Source organism: Aulonocara stuartgranti (genome assembly GCF_965226115.1).
Source record: "Aulonocara stuartgranti genome assembly, chromosome: 1".
Lineage (NCBI taxonomy): Eukaryota > Metazoa > Chordata > Actinopteri > Cichliformes > Cichlidae > Aulonocara > Aulonocara stuartgranti.
The window spans coordinates 18,848,541-18,865,000 of record NC_138939.1 but is presented as its reverse complement, the minus strand read 5'-3'; the positions used below and the strand labels follow the sequence as shown (position 1 = coordinate 18,865,000).

The 16,460-nt window shown below is 40.7% G+C and overlaps 2 protein-coding genes across 7 annotated transcripts in view; both read right to left on the bottom strand.

Moving 5' to 3' along the window:
- The window catches only part of cgnl1 (cingulin-like 1), a 35,049-nt gene extending 32,958 nt beyond the window's left edge, over positions 1 to 2,091 (bottom strand). Inside the window, exon 1 of one of the 2 annotated variants that reach the window (XM_082531858.1) lies at positions 1,728 to 2,091. The gene's annotated coding sequence lies outside the window, so the exon portion shown is untranslated. The other variant, XM_082531859.1, reaches the window with a different exon arrangement.
- A 3,898-nt stretch (positions 2,092 to 5,989) lies between these two features.
- tcf12 (transcription factor 12) overlaps positions 5,990 to 16,460 on the bottom strand; it is an 86,823-nt gene continuing 76,352 nt past the window's right edge. Inside the window, exons 15-21 of one of the 5 annotated variants that reach the window (XM_082511727.1) lie at positions 15,473 to 15,544; positions 14,794 to 14,985; positions 12,327 to 12,432; positions 12,084 to 12,234; positions 10,586 to 10,815; positions 10,004 to 10,151; positions 5,990 to 8,926 (exon numbers count right to left, since the gene is read on the bottom strand). In XM_082511727.1, coding sequence (XP_082367853.1) covers positions 10,009 to 10,151; positions 10,586 to 10,815; positions 12,084 to 12,234; positions 12,327 to 12,432; positions 14,794 to 14,985; positions 15,473 to 15,544 — 894 coding nt within the window. In that variant the 3' untranslated portion in view covers positions 5,990 to 8,926; positions 10,004 to 10,008. The remainder of the gene's footprint in view (positions 8,927 to 10,003; positions 10,152 to 10,585; positions 10,816 to 12,083; positions 12,235 to 12,326; positions 12,433 to 14,793; positions 14,986 to 15,472; positions 15,545 to 16,460) is intronic. The other 4 variants (XM_082511729.1, XM_082511728.1, XM_082511730.1 and 1 more) reach the window with 4 other exon arrangements.

Genomic DNA, 16,460 nt, shown 5'->3' with positions numbered 1-16,460 from the left:
ACTATTCTACTGCAGTAACTCAAAGAAACCAGTAACCAACTTTGTCCTGTAATTTAAAAAAAGTGAAAAACAGGAACCTTTATTTGATGGAATACTAATTTAAAAAAAAAAAAAACATTTGCTGGTTAATCTGTCTCCTACTAATTTTGTCAATGTCTTTCATTAAGAATAATTTAAAACTTCATTAAAAGAAAGTTAAGTCCTAAATGTATGCCCTCTGTCTTTACAGTTTACACATTCACTGAAGCCAGTGGGACCAACTGGAGCCTCCAATGGGCCAGTACTGGTGTGTTTGACATTCCTAGTATATGTCACGCAGCCTAGGAGTATCTCGGGATCCCCCAGGAGGAAATGGATAACACTGCTAAGGAAGAGGAAGTCAGTAATACCCTGCTCAGCCCACTGCCACTACCTTCAGATAAGCGGGCGGGCGGGCGGACGGACGGACGGACGGACAGATAGACAGATAGACAGATAGATAGATAGATAGATAGATAAGCCAAAAGAGACATTCATCTCTGGTTATCTTATCTGGCAGGAGATTTTAAACTAAGGCATTTAGCTGAGCTTGAAAAACCACCCTGATCCCCACGTATTTCTTCACTGATCAAATGTGTAAATGCCCCCCCACCACCACACACACAAATACACACCTGCCATATAAGGCATGAAACAACAGCTATCTGGGAAGCATTTAACTTAATGAAACTAAATAAAATCTTGCCTTATAAACAGCCAAAGTTTCCACCATGAAATACTGCAAGAAACTTTTGTGGGCCACTCCTAGCAAACCACGAAGATGATTCAACTCCAGTTTGTTTCCACTAGACTAATGACATGATGTTCCAATTAGCCAGAATTACTCAGTTTCACACGCAAACGGGAGGAGAGAAAGGCTGAGGTAAGGTGTCCTGTCAGGGAGGATGAGCCAGATTAAAGCCTGAGACGACACAATAGACCCTTTTATGCTCAGTGTATGTATCTAGCACACAAGGGCTCCAACAAGTGTGTTACTTTTTCCTCCCATTGTGTTTTTCACTCCAAAAAGGAGGAAACTCTCAGTGAGCTGCCTCACTGTCCTACACAGGGTCGGTGCTTCCTTCAATGACCCCTGTGCTGCCTGTGATGTCCATCCAGAGTGCAAGTTAGGATGCAAGCGAGGGTGAAGTGCAAAAAATTGTCTTTTTCTGTGTCAACACCTGTAGCCACTCACATATCAAAACACCTAAATCCAGATGGGACCAAACTTTGGAAAAAGTTGGAAACAAACCTGCCTGTGAGGGTTTAAACGGTGGGAAACTATTATTAGGTTACGTAACATGAATGGGAGTTCACTAATCTCTAGCGGCAGGTACAGTAGAAGCAACGTGACCTTACAGGAGCAATTGTAAACATAAGTCAGATAAAAAAAAACAGTTAATTGGATGCAGATCTGAGAACTGAAATCATACAGTAGCTCGTTAGCCAAAGTGAAGAGGTAGCGCTTTGATTTGACGCAGTTTCTCGTTATTTGGCTGCTGAGTGCAACAGGTGGCAGAAACACATCACCATCTTCAAATTTTACTTCACCTATTTCTCACCTGTACCACTCACCTGAAGTAAACGAGCTGTGTAGAAAAATAAGCGGCCCTTCTATTCGTTTAATTTTTTTCTCCTCCGGCTGAGTTTAACGGCTGTTAAAGAGTCTCGCGCACAGGACAGTTACTGATAGCTAGTTAGTTACTCACCGGCGTCGTTGCTCTCGCTTGCTCACTTATCCCAGGTTTGGAAAAAAAGTTTTCTTCGAGCGGTTTTAAAAGCTAAACTCTTTTGCAAAGTGCCCGCGCCGCACTTTGCTAACTTATTTGGTCCTGAGTTGTTTTCTGAGAGTGAGTGAGAACCGTTTCAGAAGGACGTTCTGAGCCTCCGGGCCGCTCCGCCTCCTCAAACAAGCGCACTTTACCCGCCCACCCACTCAAAAGCAGTCCGCTGGTCCTGGAGCAGATCTCACACAGACTACCCCCGAACTCCCAGGCCCCACTCAGTTTGGACCGACTCGGCTCGGTTCAGCTCGGTTTTTAGAAGCTCCTGCACTAGCGGGGAGTATTGTAGCCAGAGGTGACACCTGACAAATAATTAATTCATAAATTTTTCCTTCTTATTAACTCCTTGTAGTTCAAAAATGTGTTTGACATGTAGTGTAACACAATAAAAGTTTGTACATTTCTATTAATTTCTAAAACAAACTAAAAGTTTTGTGACTCCTGGGAAAACTTCCCACGTTACATAATGTACGCATAAATCCAATTTGTAAGTGAATGTCTTTAAAAACCGAGAGCGTCATCTAGTGGATGGTAAGCTCACCTGACTGCACCTAAACGCATCACCAGAAAGTCAACAATGAGTATCTCAGAGAGTGATTTAAAAGGCATGAGCTAGTTATTATGCTGAGCAGATATGCTAGAAAAATGCTGATGATTGTGGGGAGTGTATACTGTTTGTGTGCAGCCTCTGTGATGGTGAGCATGCTCTTAGTGGGGGGTGCCAATGGCACTGTGCAACTATAAACGACAGCAGGATTACAGTCAGTGTCAGTGATCCTGAGGTGCTGTGCTTGATGCTCAGTTTCCATCATAAACAGTCACCTGTAGCAAGCAAGTGTAGCCACATGCTAGACAAATATTATTAAACAAGCCACAGAAGAAGATGCGAATAATAATCATCAAGTTTGCTTCTTATTTCTCAGGCTGTTTTAAAATTTATGGAACAAATGACCTTTAAAACAATCAAGAGATAATGTAAAGCTGAAGATCTCCGGTGTATTTGAGGCTTAAATGCTATTGTACTGAAATGTTTTATGGATATAATCTTCATCGTCACTTAAGATAATGAAGATTACATTGAGAGCAGTCTAATTTTAGAAAAACACATGTTTAATATTTATTTATGAAAGAAATAAACGTTGCAACTTTGAAAGGTACTTGAAACCACATTATGTAAATTTAATATAACATAAATACACAGGAACCATGTTTAGTTTAAATATTACTAACGTCGGTCGATCAGTTAGATGTGACCAGTACCCATCTAACTGATATTTTCTTTGGGCCTAATCAATGCCATGAACTTCAAATAACAGCTGTCATACAAATCAGAGTGGCATTAAAGTGAGTGCTGCTTAAAGCACCCCCAGCCTCTCTTTTCAGTGCATCCATGCTGCTCCTGAGTGGCAGGAGAAAGAAACGGTGCATTCACTTGTCTTTTTATAGATCTTGCCACTGCAGTGTAAACTTCATTAAACCAGGGGCCTAGCTTCCCCTTCGCCTTTGTAGTGGCCCACTGTTTATATTTTTGTCCGCAGAGACCACGCGGCACCGCAGCCTTTAATCTGAGCCACTGTGTTGGGTTACAGCCGCACACAATGGGAGCTCTGTTCTCCGCTGAGGTGCCACAGCTGGGACCTCTGGGCATGCTCAGTGCACACCTCAGTCTTATCCCAATTATACAATAAGGGGGTCTGCAGGTTTTCCAGGGGCAGGTCAGCCCAACTGACCTGTAGCAGCAATTGTGGAGATGCATTTTATTTTTTTGATTTCATCTTTTCACAGTCACCGAGCCATTGTGGGAATTTTATTTTAAATATTTAATTGTTAAATTATTCCTAAAATATCCACATTAAATAAAACTCTATTCACAGTTTTTTAAAAACACTTCTGTTTCAAATGCCAGTTTTGGATCCATTAGCGTTCCCACATATTTATATTCATCAGCTAATCTTTTCCTTGCTGCTATCTGGACTTGGATCTCCATTTAAAAATGTACACACAAATATCTAATGAGCCAATCAATGGTAGTATAATGGTGTGGGTGATGTTTTCTTTTTGGTACCTCAGCCCAGCTGAGCATCTTTAAACACCATAGCCTACTTGAGTATTGTTGCTGACCATCTCCATCCCTTTGTGACCACACTGTAGCCATCTTCTGATGGTTGTTCCCAGCAGGGTAAGACACCATGTCACAAAGCTATGATCATCAGAAACTATTTTTTTTTAATATGACAAGGAGTTTGCTGTACTCAAATGGCCTCCATGATCACCAGATCTCAATCCAACAGAGCACCTTTGGTATGTGGTGCAACAGGAGATTCTCATCATGATAAGCAGAAACTGTGTGATGCTGTCAAGTCAACATGGACCAAAAACTCAGAGGTTTCCAGCAGCTTGTTGAATGTATGCCATGAAAAATTAAGACAGAAGGCAAAAGGTGTCCAACTGGGTACTGGCAGGGTGTACCTAATAAAGTGCCTTGCCCATGCTACTTTCTGGATCTGATTTCACTGTATTACTGACACTCTTGCTTCCCAGCTTTGGTGTGTAGATAACTAACTACACCATCAGTGCACATCTGGCAGGTTACGGTGGGTGCACAAATGTCAGGTAGGTCATTAACACACAGACACACAGGTGAACCTCATCAAGCTTCACCCTGTCTTACTGCTCCTCATAAAGATGTTGTCCCTGGATTCCTTACTGAGGGAATCTGATACTAAAAAGACAAACTGTGGAAGTTACCAGACTTCTTGTGTCTAATTCAGAACCCTGGAGCTTTTTTGTGGCCTTCTTAATATAAAACAAGGACTAGGTATTTTATCCATCACTCTAAACTGCTTCAAAAATGGATCTCTGTGCAGCTGGTGTGGGCAGGAGGAGCAGTACATTGTTGTTTTGAGTACATGTAAAAGTAATCTTTGAAATTACTTTTGTGCTGTCGTATTTGTTTTCCACACTTTATGCCTAAAACTTCCATTATTGACAGATAAGCACTTGCTTTGTGTCTCTGTGAAATGTCTGAATATCATATCCTGTTCTCCTCACTATGTTGAAATGGTCAAAAAGCCTTGAATCTTAAAGAGCTGAGATTAGAAAGTGAAACAGAAGACAAGAGGCCTGTTCAGTGCAGCGTGCATCCTGAAAGTGGCAGAGAGGCGGATGATCTTACTGTTAGAGCAGGAGGAGCAGCAGGCTCTTTGGTTGAGATTCAAGGATGTGAGCCAAGGACTTTCTGTCAGCTGGCTCAGCCAGCAGCCATGACAGGAAGTCAGCCTTCAGACATGGTGGTCCCACTCCTACAGAAAACATGCACACCCACGACCACCACCACCAGAGCTCAGCACAGTCACACGCTCCGTTTATCCCTGCGAGGAACGCTGGAAGGCCACCGCGCATCACTGAGCTCACCGCAGACAGAACAGCAGTCAGCACTTTTGTCACCTCAGTCTGACGAATGACTCGAGATCAGACCTCTCAGGACGCAATGAGCGGTCTCCATGCTTACATCTGCACGGAGATAATTCTGCGCAGATGTACAGGCTCTGAGATTTACAGCACAGCAACAATCTTCCAGGTTCAGAGCAGTATTTTCACAACGCTTTTGGGATTCATTAACTTCAGTCACAGCACAAGTAGCAGATTGAGTACGGCAGGTTACAGAGAGAGACACTTCCACCAAAGCCATTTATTAAAAAACTGTTTAGGTTTGTGCTTTTCAACATGACTGTGGAAGTTCAATTTCAGTGCTGGGTGGGTCATTTTGTTTTGTGTCAAAATATAAGACAATTTATTCAAATATTATTTAACCTCCTAGGACCTGGCGTCCACATATGTGGACATCACATTTTGGGTTGTCTGGACCTAAAAACACAAATTTGTCTCTACAAGAGCCTGATATCCACTTACGAGGACATTATCCTGCCACTGTTCTATCAAAATTTAAAACAAATGTCCTCATATGTGGATCTCATTTTTGTCAGAAACACAAATCAGGTCAAAAAATTAATCTGGCAATTCTTTGTTTTTACATTCATGAGGTCCCAATATGCCCAAATATCAAAGAGAAATTAAAAATGCATGCCATGGAAGAGTTCAGGTCTTAGGAGGTTAAGGCACGAGGATCTGTCTCTATACTGCATAAATGAACTTGCAAAAAAGAAAAAGTAGGAGCACAGCACATATACAGTACGCTGCTATCACACTTTATTAAAAATAGAAACATATATTCATAGTACTTTTCATACAGACTACAATGGTCCACTGGTATTACTTTCAAAAAAGAGTTACATACTATAAAACACTCATTTGGCCTAAATCCACTGTAGAAATGTCTCAAAAACAAAATAACAAAAACGATAAGGAAGTCTAAATGAATCCCATTGTTTCAGAGCTCTTCCTTCCTGTGCGTTAAAACACAACAAAGGTTATGGAAAGGTGGAAAAATGTAAATATGGAGAGGAAGATGAGCGAAATAAATGCACATACGATTGAGTTTAAAAAAAGATGGCACATTTATTGCAACATAAATGTTATATACATCGTGTTTTTCTGTTTGAAAATGACAGAAAATTCAAATTCTCGTTGCCGCAGTTTTTCAATGTGCATCAACAACACCTTTTATTTGACACAAGAACAAATCTTTTTTTTTTTCCTTTTTTTTTTTTCAATCAATCAACAACGGAGACTGAGGAGTACGATGGAGGTCGCGCTTTTAGGAATCTGGAGCTCATACGGAGCCTTTTTGAAGTACTAAACTACGAGCAGCAGTTCAGCCGTGTTCTTGAGATGCCATATGTAACTTTTTTGTGATAATGGACAGGTTATGGTAAATAACCGTACATTTTACTATCTAATATAGTAAAATAAAGTAAGAAACTTTTTACTCAAAACTTTTGCTTTCAAAAATCTAGAAAGAGTAATATTTAGAATTCAAGAAATATTCTTACAGTATTATTGTATAAAAGACTAACTACAGTGAAAAATAAGCCAAATGTTTTTTTTTCTTTTGATTTTCTTTTTTTTTTTCATATATTATACAAGGGAAAGCATCTGGGGATACAGCAAAGTTTAACTTGGCAAACAGAGGAGCAAAGAAACACAGGAAGAACGGGAAGTTTAAAAGAAAGAAAGAAAACAAATGAAGGGAAGCGAGCCGGAAGTGACACACATTATACCCTCAAAGTCTGCCGACATGAATACAGGATCATGAATACTGAAATGATGAACAAGGCCTCATTCAGTCAGAGAACACACCACAACCGACCAGGTCTCTCTCTTTTTGGATTCTTCTTCACTAAAATGAGGTTGTTAAATTGTAAACTCATCATCCTTTATTCTAATCAAAGTCCCTTTATCGTACAGAATACTCGTTCTGAATGCGGCAGCCTTGTTTAAGGTGTAAATAATGATAGAACGCAATATACAAAGAAATAAATGGAATATAAAGCAAGTCTTAAGACCGAAAAGACTCAAAAAAAGGAAAACGTAACGCATGCACACGGATAGGGAAAAAGAAATAAAGCCATGACCGATGTCTTGGAACATAAAAAAGAAAAATCCTGCTTTTGTTCATCATCATCATCCTCATTATCATGATCATGCTACAGTTCAATGATACTCAGAATAATCCATGAAATGTTCAGTCTGCTTTGCCATACTGAGAATAGCATGGCTTCCATCAAAACATCACTGAAAATAACTTACAGATTTTCTCTGCTAGCTAAAAACCGGAAATTATAATGCTGGACAGAAAGGACTTGTTACAACAAATAAGCATAACTAAATTTTAGTCAGGAGTAACTGCGCTTATTAGAATTTAATGTCTTGAGATATTAACAGAAAGAAAATTGATATGTTTGATCAGGCCAGGAGAAACTGTGGTCGTCGTTTTGTGTTGTTTGGGGTTTTTTTGCGTGTTTTTCTACTTTTGTTTTTTTTGAACGTCTTCATTAGGAGATCTCTGATTAGCTGGTGGCAGAAACAAGAAAATAATAACACATTTTCAAAAGAAAAAAAGCCACTTCTGTGCCAACACAGCCAACACTTCTGTGCTGACGTCCGGAGGAGGAATCTGCAAACATACGCCACTGCTTACGTTTAACACTATATGGCAAAGGGAAGCGAGGGCGCTGGAGTCGCCTCTTCCTTTAGTTAAGACACTAAAATATGCAGGGAATGCTAAGGTTTGCAAAAAGTTTGCCCTCTGTATTTTCACTGCTCACTACTGGGAAAAAACAAACAAAAAAAAACAATTAAATCTGAGCCTTCAGTGAAGCTACAGTTTGCCGTTTGTGCGTCACCTCCCGTGCTGTTGACGCTATCGTAGCTGGACCTGTTACCTGCCGGTCAGTAGCACAGAGACAGATCTAAACTGCTCAGAAACAAACATAGGTAGTTTTGGTTTCACGTGTGGCCAGTGGCAGAACGAGGAAAACAAAAATATAAATAATATATCATTTTTTTTAAAATTTATATTTAAAAAACGGGTGCTTTTGTTTTTCAGCTCGTGATGATTTTCAGTTGGGTATAAATATCAGTCTAAACTGGCCAATAAATTAATCTCTAACATTTTTCCCTCAATCTCAGACTCAAAGATTTTCCCGGGGTGGAGTGCTCAGGGTTGATGGCGACACTGGCAAACTATAGATCGACTGAAAAGCCGCATGCTTCTCTTTGTATTGACCTAACTTTCCCTTTAGACATACACTTTATAGCTCAATAACATAATAAATAGGAAAAAAAACAAAGAAACAGACAAATAAAAACAATTGCTGTTACAATGCATTCGTCAATTTAGTTTAGGCACAAGGCAATTTCCACATACGGTTGGAGGAGATTGCGAAGTCTCTGATTGTTCAGAAGCAACACACTTCTTGCAGACAGTGATATGTGTTGAAGATTTTTTTCTTGTGGGGGAGAAATTTGCAAATGGAATCTGGTCACAGGGAGCTGGACGCTTGGCTCTACTTCAATCTTAGGAGTGGACTGTGTTAGACTCGTCGTTTTGCTTCAAGTGGTCTGTCTCCTCCAATTGGTGTCACAAACTGCGAGTCCTGTCTGTCACTGGGAAGCAAGGTCACCGACTCAGACGGGACAGAAATGATCTGCATCGCTCTGATCTGGAGGAGAGGAAGCAAAGAAGGAGCACTGATCAGAGGTGCGCATCAAAGGAGCTGAGCGTAGGCCGTCCAAATTTTTAGCTTCAGCACTAGAGCTGGTGATTAAAGTCCTGCTGTTTTACATATTTATTTTTTAAAAAGTCTGACATAAATCAGACATAAATCAATAAAGGACAATTATAACATTTAAATTAAAGGATTTTTCCTCCAAATAAAAATAAGGGATAAAAAAGGGGTTTAATTTATTCAAATACAAAATACAGTTTTGTTGATCGAATAGCCAAAAATGAGAAGAAAATGCACTGGCTTACTTTAAATGAGGTAACATAGATTTAGAGCCTTACTAAAAAGTGACGCAGCACAGGAAAAACCAGCCAAAGATGCAGATCGCCGGCCAAGAACAACCAGACTTTCCAATATTTCCAGTGTTTGTTATCTTCACTGTCTCTAAAAGTATGTCTGGAAAGTGCAGTTTATTGAACAGATTCTGATGCATAAACGGCAAATAAGCCGTGCACAATTTCACCCCAAATCCTTGTTTAACAAAGCTCTCAGCCATGAGGGGGAAACCCCGCTCAGCACAGCCACGCACGTGGCTGGAAGCGCGACCAGTCAGCCAGCAAAATTTGTCCTCTTAGTGATGGCTGGCAACTTTAACTCTCATGAAATGTGACTGATTGATGGTTTCTGGTAACCTTAGCAGAGATTTTATTAAAATTTAAATAATTTAGTGAATATTCCATCTATCTGCATCTTTTTAAATAACAACGATTGAAAGAATTTTACAGTTTGACATCTTCAAGTTAAAAATTTTATTTTAGGAAACATAAGTAAAAAATGAAGATTGTGGACTTTAGCTGGGTTTAAACATGCTGCGTCAATATGATTCAATCATGCTGACCTGTGTAATCAACTAAACATCAGTTAAACCAGGAAAACACACAGGATGACCGCAATTATCATGGTATCAAAGTGCAGAAAGAAAAAGAAAATATGCTGTCATGAGATGACCGATTATTCAGTTATTAGAGAAAACCATCATAGCAGTGTGTGTCGCTCAATTAGAGGTGAGAGTACCTGTCTCAGAGGTGGCCCATGGGGTTGGATGTGTCGGTCAGGCCTGGATGGACTCCTGTGTGGGCTGGTTGGGCATCACTGGAGCCCCCAGACACTTTTTCTTCCTCCCTTCTCTTAAGGCAGGCTGCTTTGGGGTTCAGATTTCTCTCTGTGAGTTCACATAAACACAGATTACACTTTAATTAAACACATGTCAAAGCTTTTTTTAAAATAAAATTAAGATAAAATTTTAGAGAGAGACCGAAGCTTTAAGGGTGTTATAAAAGGGCGTTACTTTGTTTGTCTTTCGCCTCAAATCTTTCATCATTACTCATTTTAGTACCTCTAAATGCAGCACTGCAGGGAAACATCTGAGCTGAATAAACGCCCTGCATTTTCTTTACTGTCTGTGATACTCTGGCAGCTCCATTCCCTATTTTTTCCTTTCTAACTCCACATGTATCTGCTCTGGATGTGACAGTGAAATTAAATTACCACCTGCAGGAACGCTGCATCAAAACACACGTTGTTTTTAAGAGTCAGCAGTGATTTGATGTGATGTAGCATTTCAGTTAATTGCCGCAGCAGCGCTGCAACACTGACCTCTGACTTGCTGCTCCAAGCTAAGTATGACAGCCACAGCCTGATGGAGGATGAGCAGTTTAGTCTGGGGCTTCTCGCTTTTCAGGTGCAGCTGGCACATGCGACCCAGCTCTTTGAAAGCCTCGTTGATGTCTCGCACCCTCAGGCGTTCGCGAGCGTTGTTAGCCATCCTCCTCTCGCGCTCCCGTTCAGCCTTCTGCTCGGGATTCAGATCCTCGTCTTCGGTGATGCTGCAGCAGAGAGAAGAAATCAACCCGCAGCCACCATTCAGTCATCTGCACCAATGATAGGATGGTCTTCAAACCATTAATCTGACATGACCGTGATTAAACCATGAACTATAAACATGAAGGAAGAAAATTTAATTCATTTAACATCCATGAGTTTTTACCACAACGATTTCACTTGACGCTGAGAAGCTCCGCCTTCTCAGCATCAAGTGAAATCTGTTGTTTCTTAAGCATGTGTTAATGAGACAAAAGATTTGCCTGACAGGACTGGTTATCCCTCCCACCCTTAGGGGAGGTCTCTGTTTGTTTGTGTCCCAGCCGTTTTCAGACACCCGGCTTTAACTTGGTTGCAGGCTTTCTGAGGAAATGAATGAAGTGTATTCACTTGTCTAATGTGAAAGTGAATGTGCCATTCATAGGAACCAAACTGATAAAAAACCGAATTTTATTTGCTTCCTTTACACATATAAAATGACTACACATGGTGGCTAAGCTAACGCAAAATAAAACTGAAAAGTAGCCACATGGAAACATAAAACAAGCACATGAACATCTGAACAGTGCCAGTGTTAGTGTGTCGGTGCAAAACTGCCTCTTTTAATAATTTCTGTTACTTTTGACTTTTCTTCACTTTGTATAACAACCGTTTGTCCCAGATTTTTAGAAATATTCTTTCACTTTCAGTCTGTATTTGAGTTTACCATCACAACAACAACAATCACCCATTGTCTGTAGCTTAGTGTTTTGATCGTTAGCCAGTGCTAGGTCAATGTTAAACAGGTATTGGTCTTTGGATGCATGTTTCCTTTAAGGTGATCCAAGTATAGGATCTGAAATGATCATGGGATTGTATAGCCAAACATTTCAGCAAGCTCTGAATGAATACTATCCAAAAGGGGTTTTATTTTTCCGAATGTCCAAAACATGTGAGTATGGTTTGGTTCCATAATCTCCAGCAGGGCTGTTTCACATTTATCTGTTTGCTTGTAATTTGGGGTGTTAAAAAGCACCGAATCCAGTATTCTCCACATCTCCTCTGGAATTTCTTTACCCAGCTCTTGTTCCCATTTGTTGACATGCCTATTTTAAATCAAATAATGACAGTTAAGGTTAATACGATATGTATCAGATTTTCCACTACCTGTCGCATATGAAAGACAACCTTTCCAGCCTTATCCCATGTTTCTACCATCTCAAAGCATGCCATAGAGCTTATTTTCACTTCTGAAGAATGTTTCACACGTTTTCGTATCGAAAGGTCCTCTTACCTTGTGCGTGGGCCTGCTCTGGGTGTCTTCATATCTCTTCTGTCACTCTCGTCATCTGACTTGTTATCGGTGGAGATGCTGTCGAGCATCTCATCCTTGTCCTGTTTCTCCACCTTCAGCTCCAGGGTTGCTGGAAGGCCTGAAGTAAGACCTGTTATTAGTAACAGAAATGTGGAGGTAAGACATCATACGTAAACCGAATCGTGTGGATATCGTAGAGTGGGACGCCGTGGTGGAGCTGACCTCTGAACGTTTCCACTTGGTGATTGAGTTCTGTGCTGGATGTCGAGCCGGCGCTGGGCAGGCCTCCGTGGCTGTTGTTCAGGCTGGCAGCATCGTCGCCGCCCTGCTGCAACACAGACAGGAAGGACACGTGAAGAAAGGAAGCAGCCACACACTCACTGAAGACTGTTCATAAAAATGGAAAATCCCACAGTTTTAAAGAAAAAGAGCAACCTTAGTTATACTGATTTGCACATTTTGGTGAGCACTCTACACTGGTTGGATCATAAAAAAAGATGCTTTTATATATGTATATATACATTAGATTAGATGCTGTCTGTAGCAGTGTTTATTAAAACCTGTAGTCACAGCATGGGACAAGTTCTGGGTTTAATCACCATTCAAGTCAGTCATTACCAACACCTGTGGGTACTTTGGAGATTTGCTCCACAGCAGCGTTATAATGCATAATCAAGGGTAGGAAATAGAAAATAAACACAAATTTAAAAAAAACACCTGTGCCACAATATTTAGCCATACTTAAAGGTCCATATATAGCCTCCTCATTTGTCTCTGTCACTGTTGCATTTTGTGTTACTGCTCGCTGCAGCGACATTCTCAGACTCCCCGCTCTGTAACCACAACTGAGGACCCGTCTGTTCCTCATGTCTACGAGAAGAATAATCCTTCTGTGTTCAGTTTCAAAAGAAGTCAAGCTAAACCCACTCCAATGTCTGACTATCTCCTTGTTATTTTGTTCACATGCATAACATAGAAATGGTCAACTCCCACCACGTTGTGCCACAAAGCCCCTCCTTTACCACATGCTCTAGAGCCATTTGATTTCCTTTTTCAAGGACTGAGGAAAGGCGGAGAAATCATCACTAAGGGTGGAGAGCATCTCCCTCTTTTCCTCTGGAATGTGATCCCCAGTCACTGTTGGCCTCTGTTAACCCCACCGCTCCGAGATCCTCCCCTTCCCCAGCGCTACGCTAATCTTTGCTGTGCTCTCAACAGGTGTCCAAACAACTCTTTGTCTGGAGGAGGAGGAGTGAGGCTGGGGCTCTGGCAAGAAAAGAACGCTGCCATTTTCATGGCTGGGCCTGATTACCATACAGCTGAGGACCTCTATTTGGGTGGAGGCTGCGGGTTCAGACACACGTTTCCAACGATTCAGATTTCCTGGGTTGTTAAAAAGAAGTGATGAAAAGGGGTGGAAGGGGGTAGAGGGCGGGGTGACAGCCAGAGTAAAAAGCCTGTGGCTGTGCCGTGTCGAGGCTGTTGAGCCCTGTCTGAAGGGACCTCTTCCCACACAGGAAGTGCTGTGTTAGTGCAGACACAGTATGTTCTATCTCACAGTCGCAGTCGGTCAACATCACTGCCACAACCCAGCTCTCTGTAACAAATACATCAAACTGAGCTCTTCTGACAACCACAGTAAAATTCTTGTTAAGGGACAAAGCGAGCTACCCAGTAGCCTCCGCGTACGAGTGAAAACAACCATCGACAGGAAAAATACCACCTTAAAACAAAGAAAAAAATGAAACTGCTTTGAAAATAAATGAATTTCTGCACGACAGCTCCACTGCAATGATCAAGACACGAAAACAAAAAGTGCGGACTGAGCACTAAAATGTCGGTCTGCACTCAGAAATGCATCTTTTCATTCTTTCTTCATGCTGCATCAAAGTACAACCTTACCAAAACACTTTACTCACAATACGTGCTTGTTTTATAGAAAAAAAAATTAAACTAATTAATTAATAATCAATTTACACACAAAAGGAGCCTTTTGGCCTTTCTGTATAACAGTAATCTAAACAAGAATATTAATTTTAGGTCTGAATTTAAAGGCAACACCACATTTACAGCTAATCACTGGCTTATTAGATACAAAATCTCATCACTGTCTAACTTTTCCTTCCATCATTTATCTCAGAGAAAAAAGTAATCTAAACTTCTTCCCACGTTCAAATTAATTTGATCTTTTTCTTTTTAAGTTTGTGTTTGTGTCAAACTTTTTCCAAACACCTCCAGATAACAGTTGGACGAGTCATCCCATTTTAATTTCCACTGCAGATGTGTTCAAATCTCCTGGCTCTGTACAATCAAATACCTCAGAAGGAGGATGGGCGAACACGTCATGATTTACACCGAGACCGGCATTTCCCCAGTTCTCAAGGGGCTTCGAGTTTAACTCTAGAAGGATTGCAACGTACAAACACGTCCTACGCCAACTTTACTTCTTTGTGCCTGTTTTCTTCATTTCTCTCTCAAACTTGTGTATACAGCCGCTCTCAAGAGGAGGGTGATCCTACGGCCAGCCATTACACTTATGGAAAATATGCCGGTATAAATTCAACTGTTCGTCTGCGGAAAATGTCTCAAAGCTCTCCTTTTTTTGACCAGGTGGCCAAGGTGTTTTATGTGGTGTAGTTTGAAAAATACCGTATAGTAATAAATAAATACTTATATGAAGTTATCGTACCATCGCTGCAGTCCGACTTGGAACCAATGCAGAGGCAGGAAAATTTGGTCCAATGGCTGTTATTGGCCCATTTTGTGCCTGTCCCAGCAGACTGTGTATGTCGCTGGGCAGACTGGCGGTGGAGCCCACTGCGTGGTTCCTCAGAACAAGGATTGCATCATCCAATCTGTCCAGGCGATCCTCCATTCGAGACTGGGAGGACCAAAGGGATTGAGAAATGAAGGGTTAGGGAGAGAAAGAAGGGAGGAAAAGAAGGACAGAGCAGCTTAGTATAAGCACATTAGGACAAAAATTGAAAATGCTGATTGTATGGTGAGAAAAAAAAAACAACACAAGATAAAGAAGGCAATTCAAATGCAAGATCAAATGAGCCATTTCAGCTTGAGTTGTAGAAGTCAGGATATGTTCTCATTTGTTTTTCAAATGAACAGAGGCACTGCAGCCACTTAATTTCATTGTCATCTGAACCTAAGCTGATTACTACAAGCTGGCATGGCTGCAGAAAAAAACTAAAACAAAAAAAACGACAACAACATAACATGAGAATAAGGCGACAGAAGTAGTAATAAATGAAAGTGCATTTCACTGTGAAGAATGTAGTCGAACTTGTGCAAGAAAACAAAACGATGTATGGAACACGCAATGGGTAAAAAAAAAAAAGAGTCTATCTGAAGAGTACCTCGCAGACATCCTTTAAGAAAGACATGGCATCCTGGAGATGCTCATGTAACTGCTGATGAACTCTGTTTTTCTGGCAAAGTCAAATAAGAATAAGAGAGAATTAAGAAAAAAAGATCAGAATCTATAAATACTACAAACACGCTGTGGGTAAAGACTTTTTTTGGTTTTGTGATAGCACATAGAGAGAAAGAGGCAGGATTTAGAAAGAAGCACACAGCTGCTGACGACTCACTTTGTAAAGATAAAAATGGTTCGCTGTTTGCGTATTTACAGACCCCTACTACAGCACTTGTCACATTTTCTGCATCGCCACAAGTTTAAAACTTTACACTGACTTTATGTGCTGGGATAAATAATGTTGTTGTCTTTTGTGCCTTATTGCTTTGCCTTCTTATGTTCATTTCATCCAGCTGTGCGTGTTTTGTTGATTACCAAAGTCTGCCGTTTTTAAAAAAAATTCGTCTTAAACGAATATAACTACTGTTCACAGCCCAGTCCAGTAACAAAATTAGTCATTTTGACTGTAATCTAATCCTCAAAGAGCTTCATCACCATTTCCAAGAGCTCTCTGGGACTTTCCAATGTTCCAAGTAGTTCTGTCGTAACTACCAGAGGACCGTGATCTACGATTTTATTTCAGCACACTCTTGAACGTTGCTGAGAATAAATGAGAATTTCCTTCAGTGGCTGCCAGCTGCATTTTTCATTCATCATTCAATAAAAAACTGCAATTGATGTTTTTTTACCTCTTAGAAGCCTAAATGATTCAGAAACAACCGGGTATGGGTTCAAGACATTCTTAAGGAACATCTCTACCAGGTAGATATAGGATCCTTTATATTAAACCTGGATGTCTTTTCATTGTTACGTGTGAATACGGATTATGAAGGAGCTTTGCAGACGATGTCAGGATGAATCTATGTCCCTCTAAGATCACAGCATGGCTAAAAGCTCCATCCTTTACTTCTGCGGGTCTTCTCTGTGAG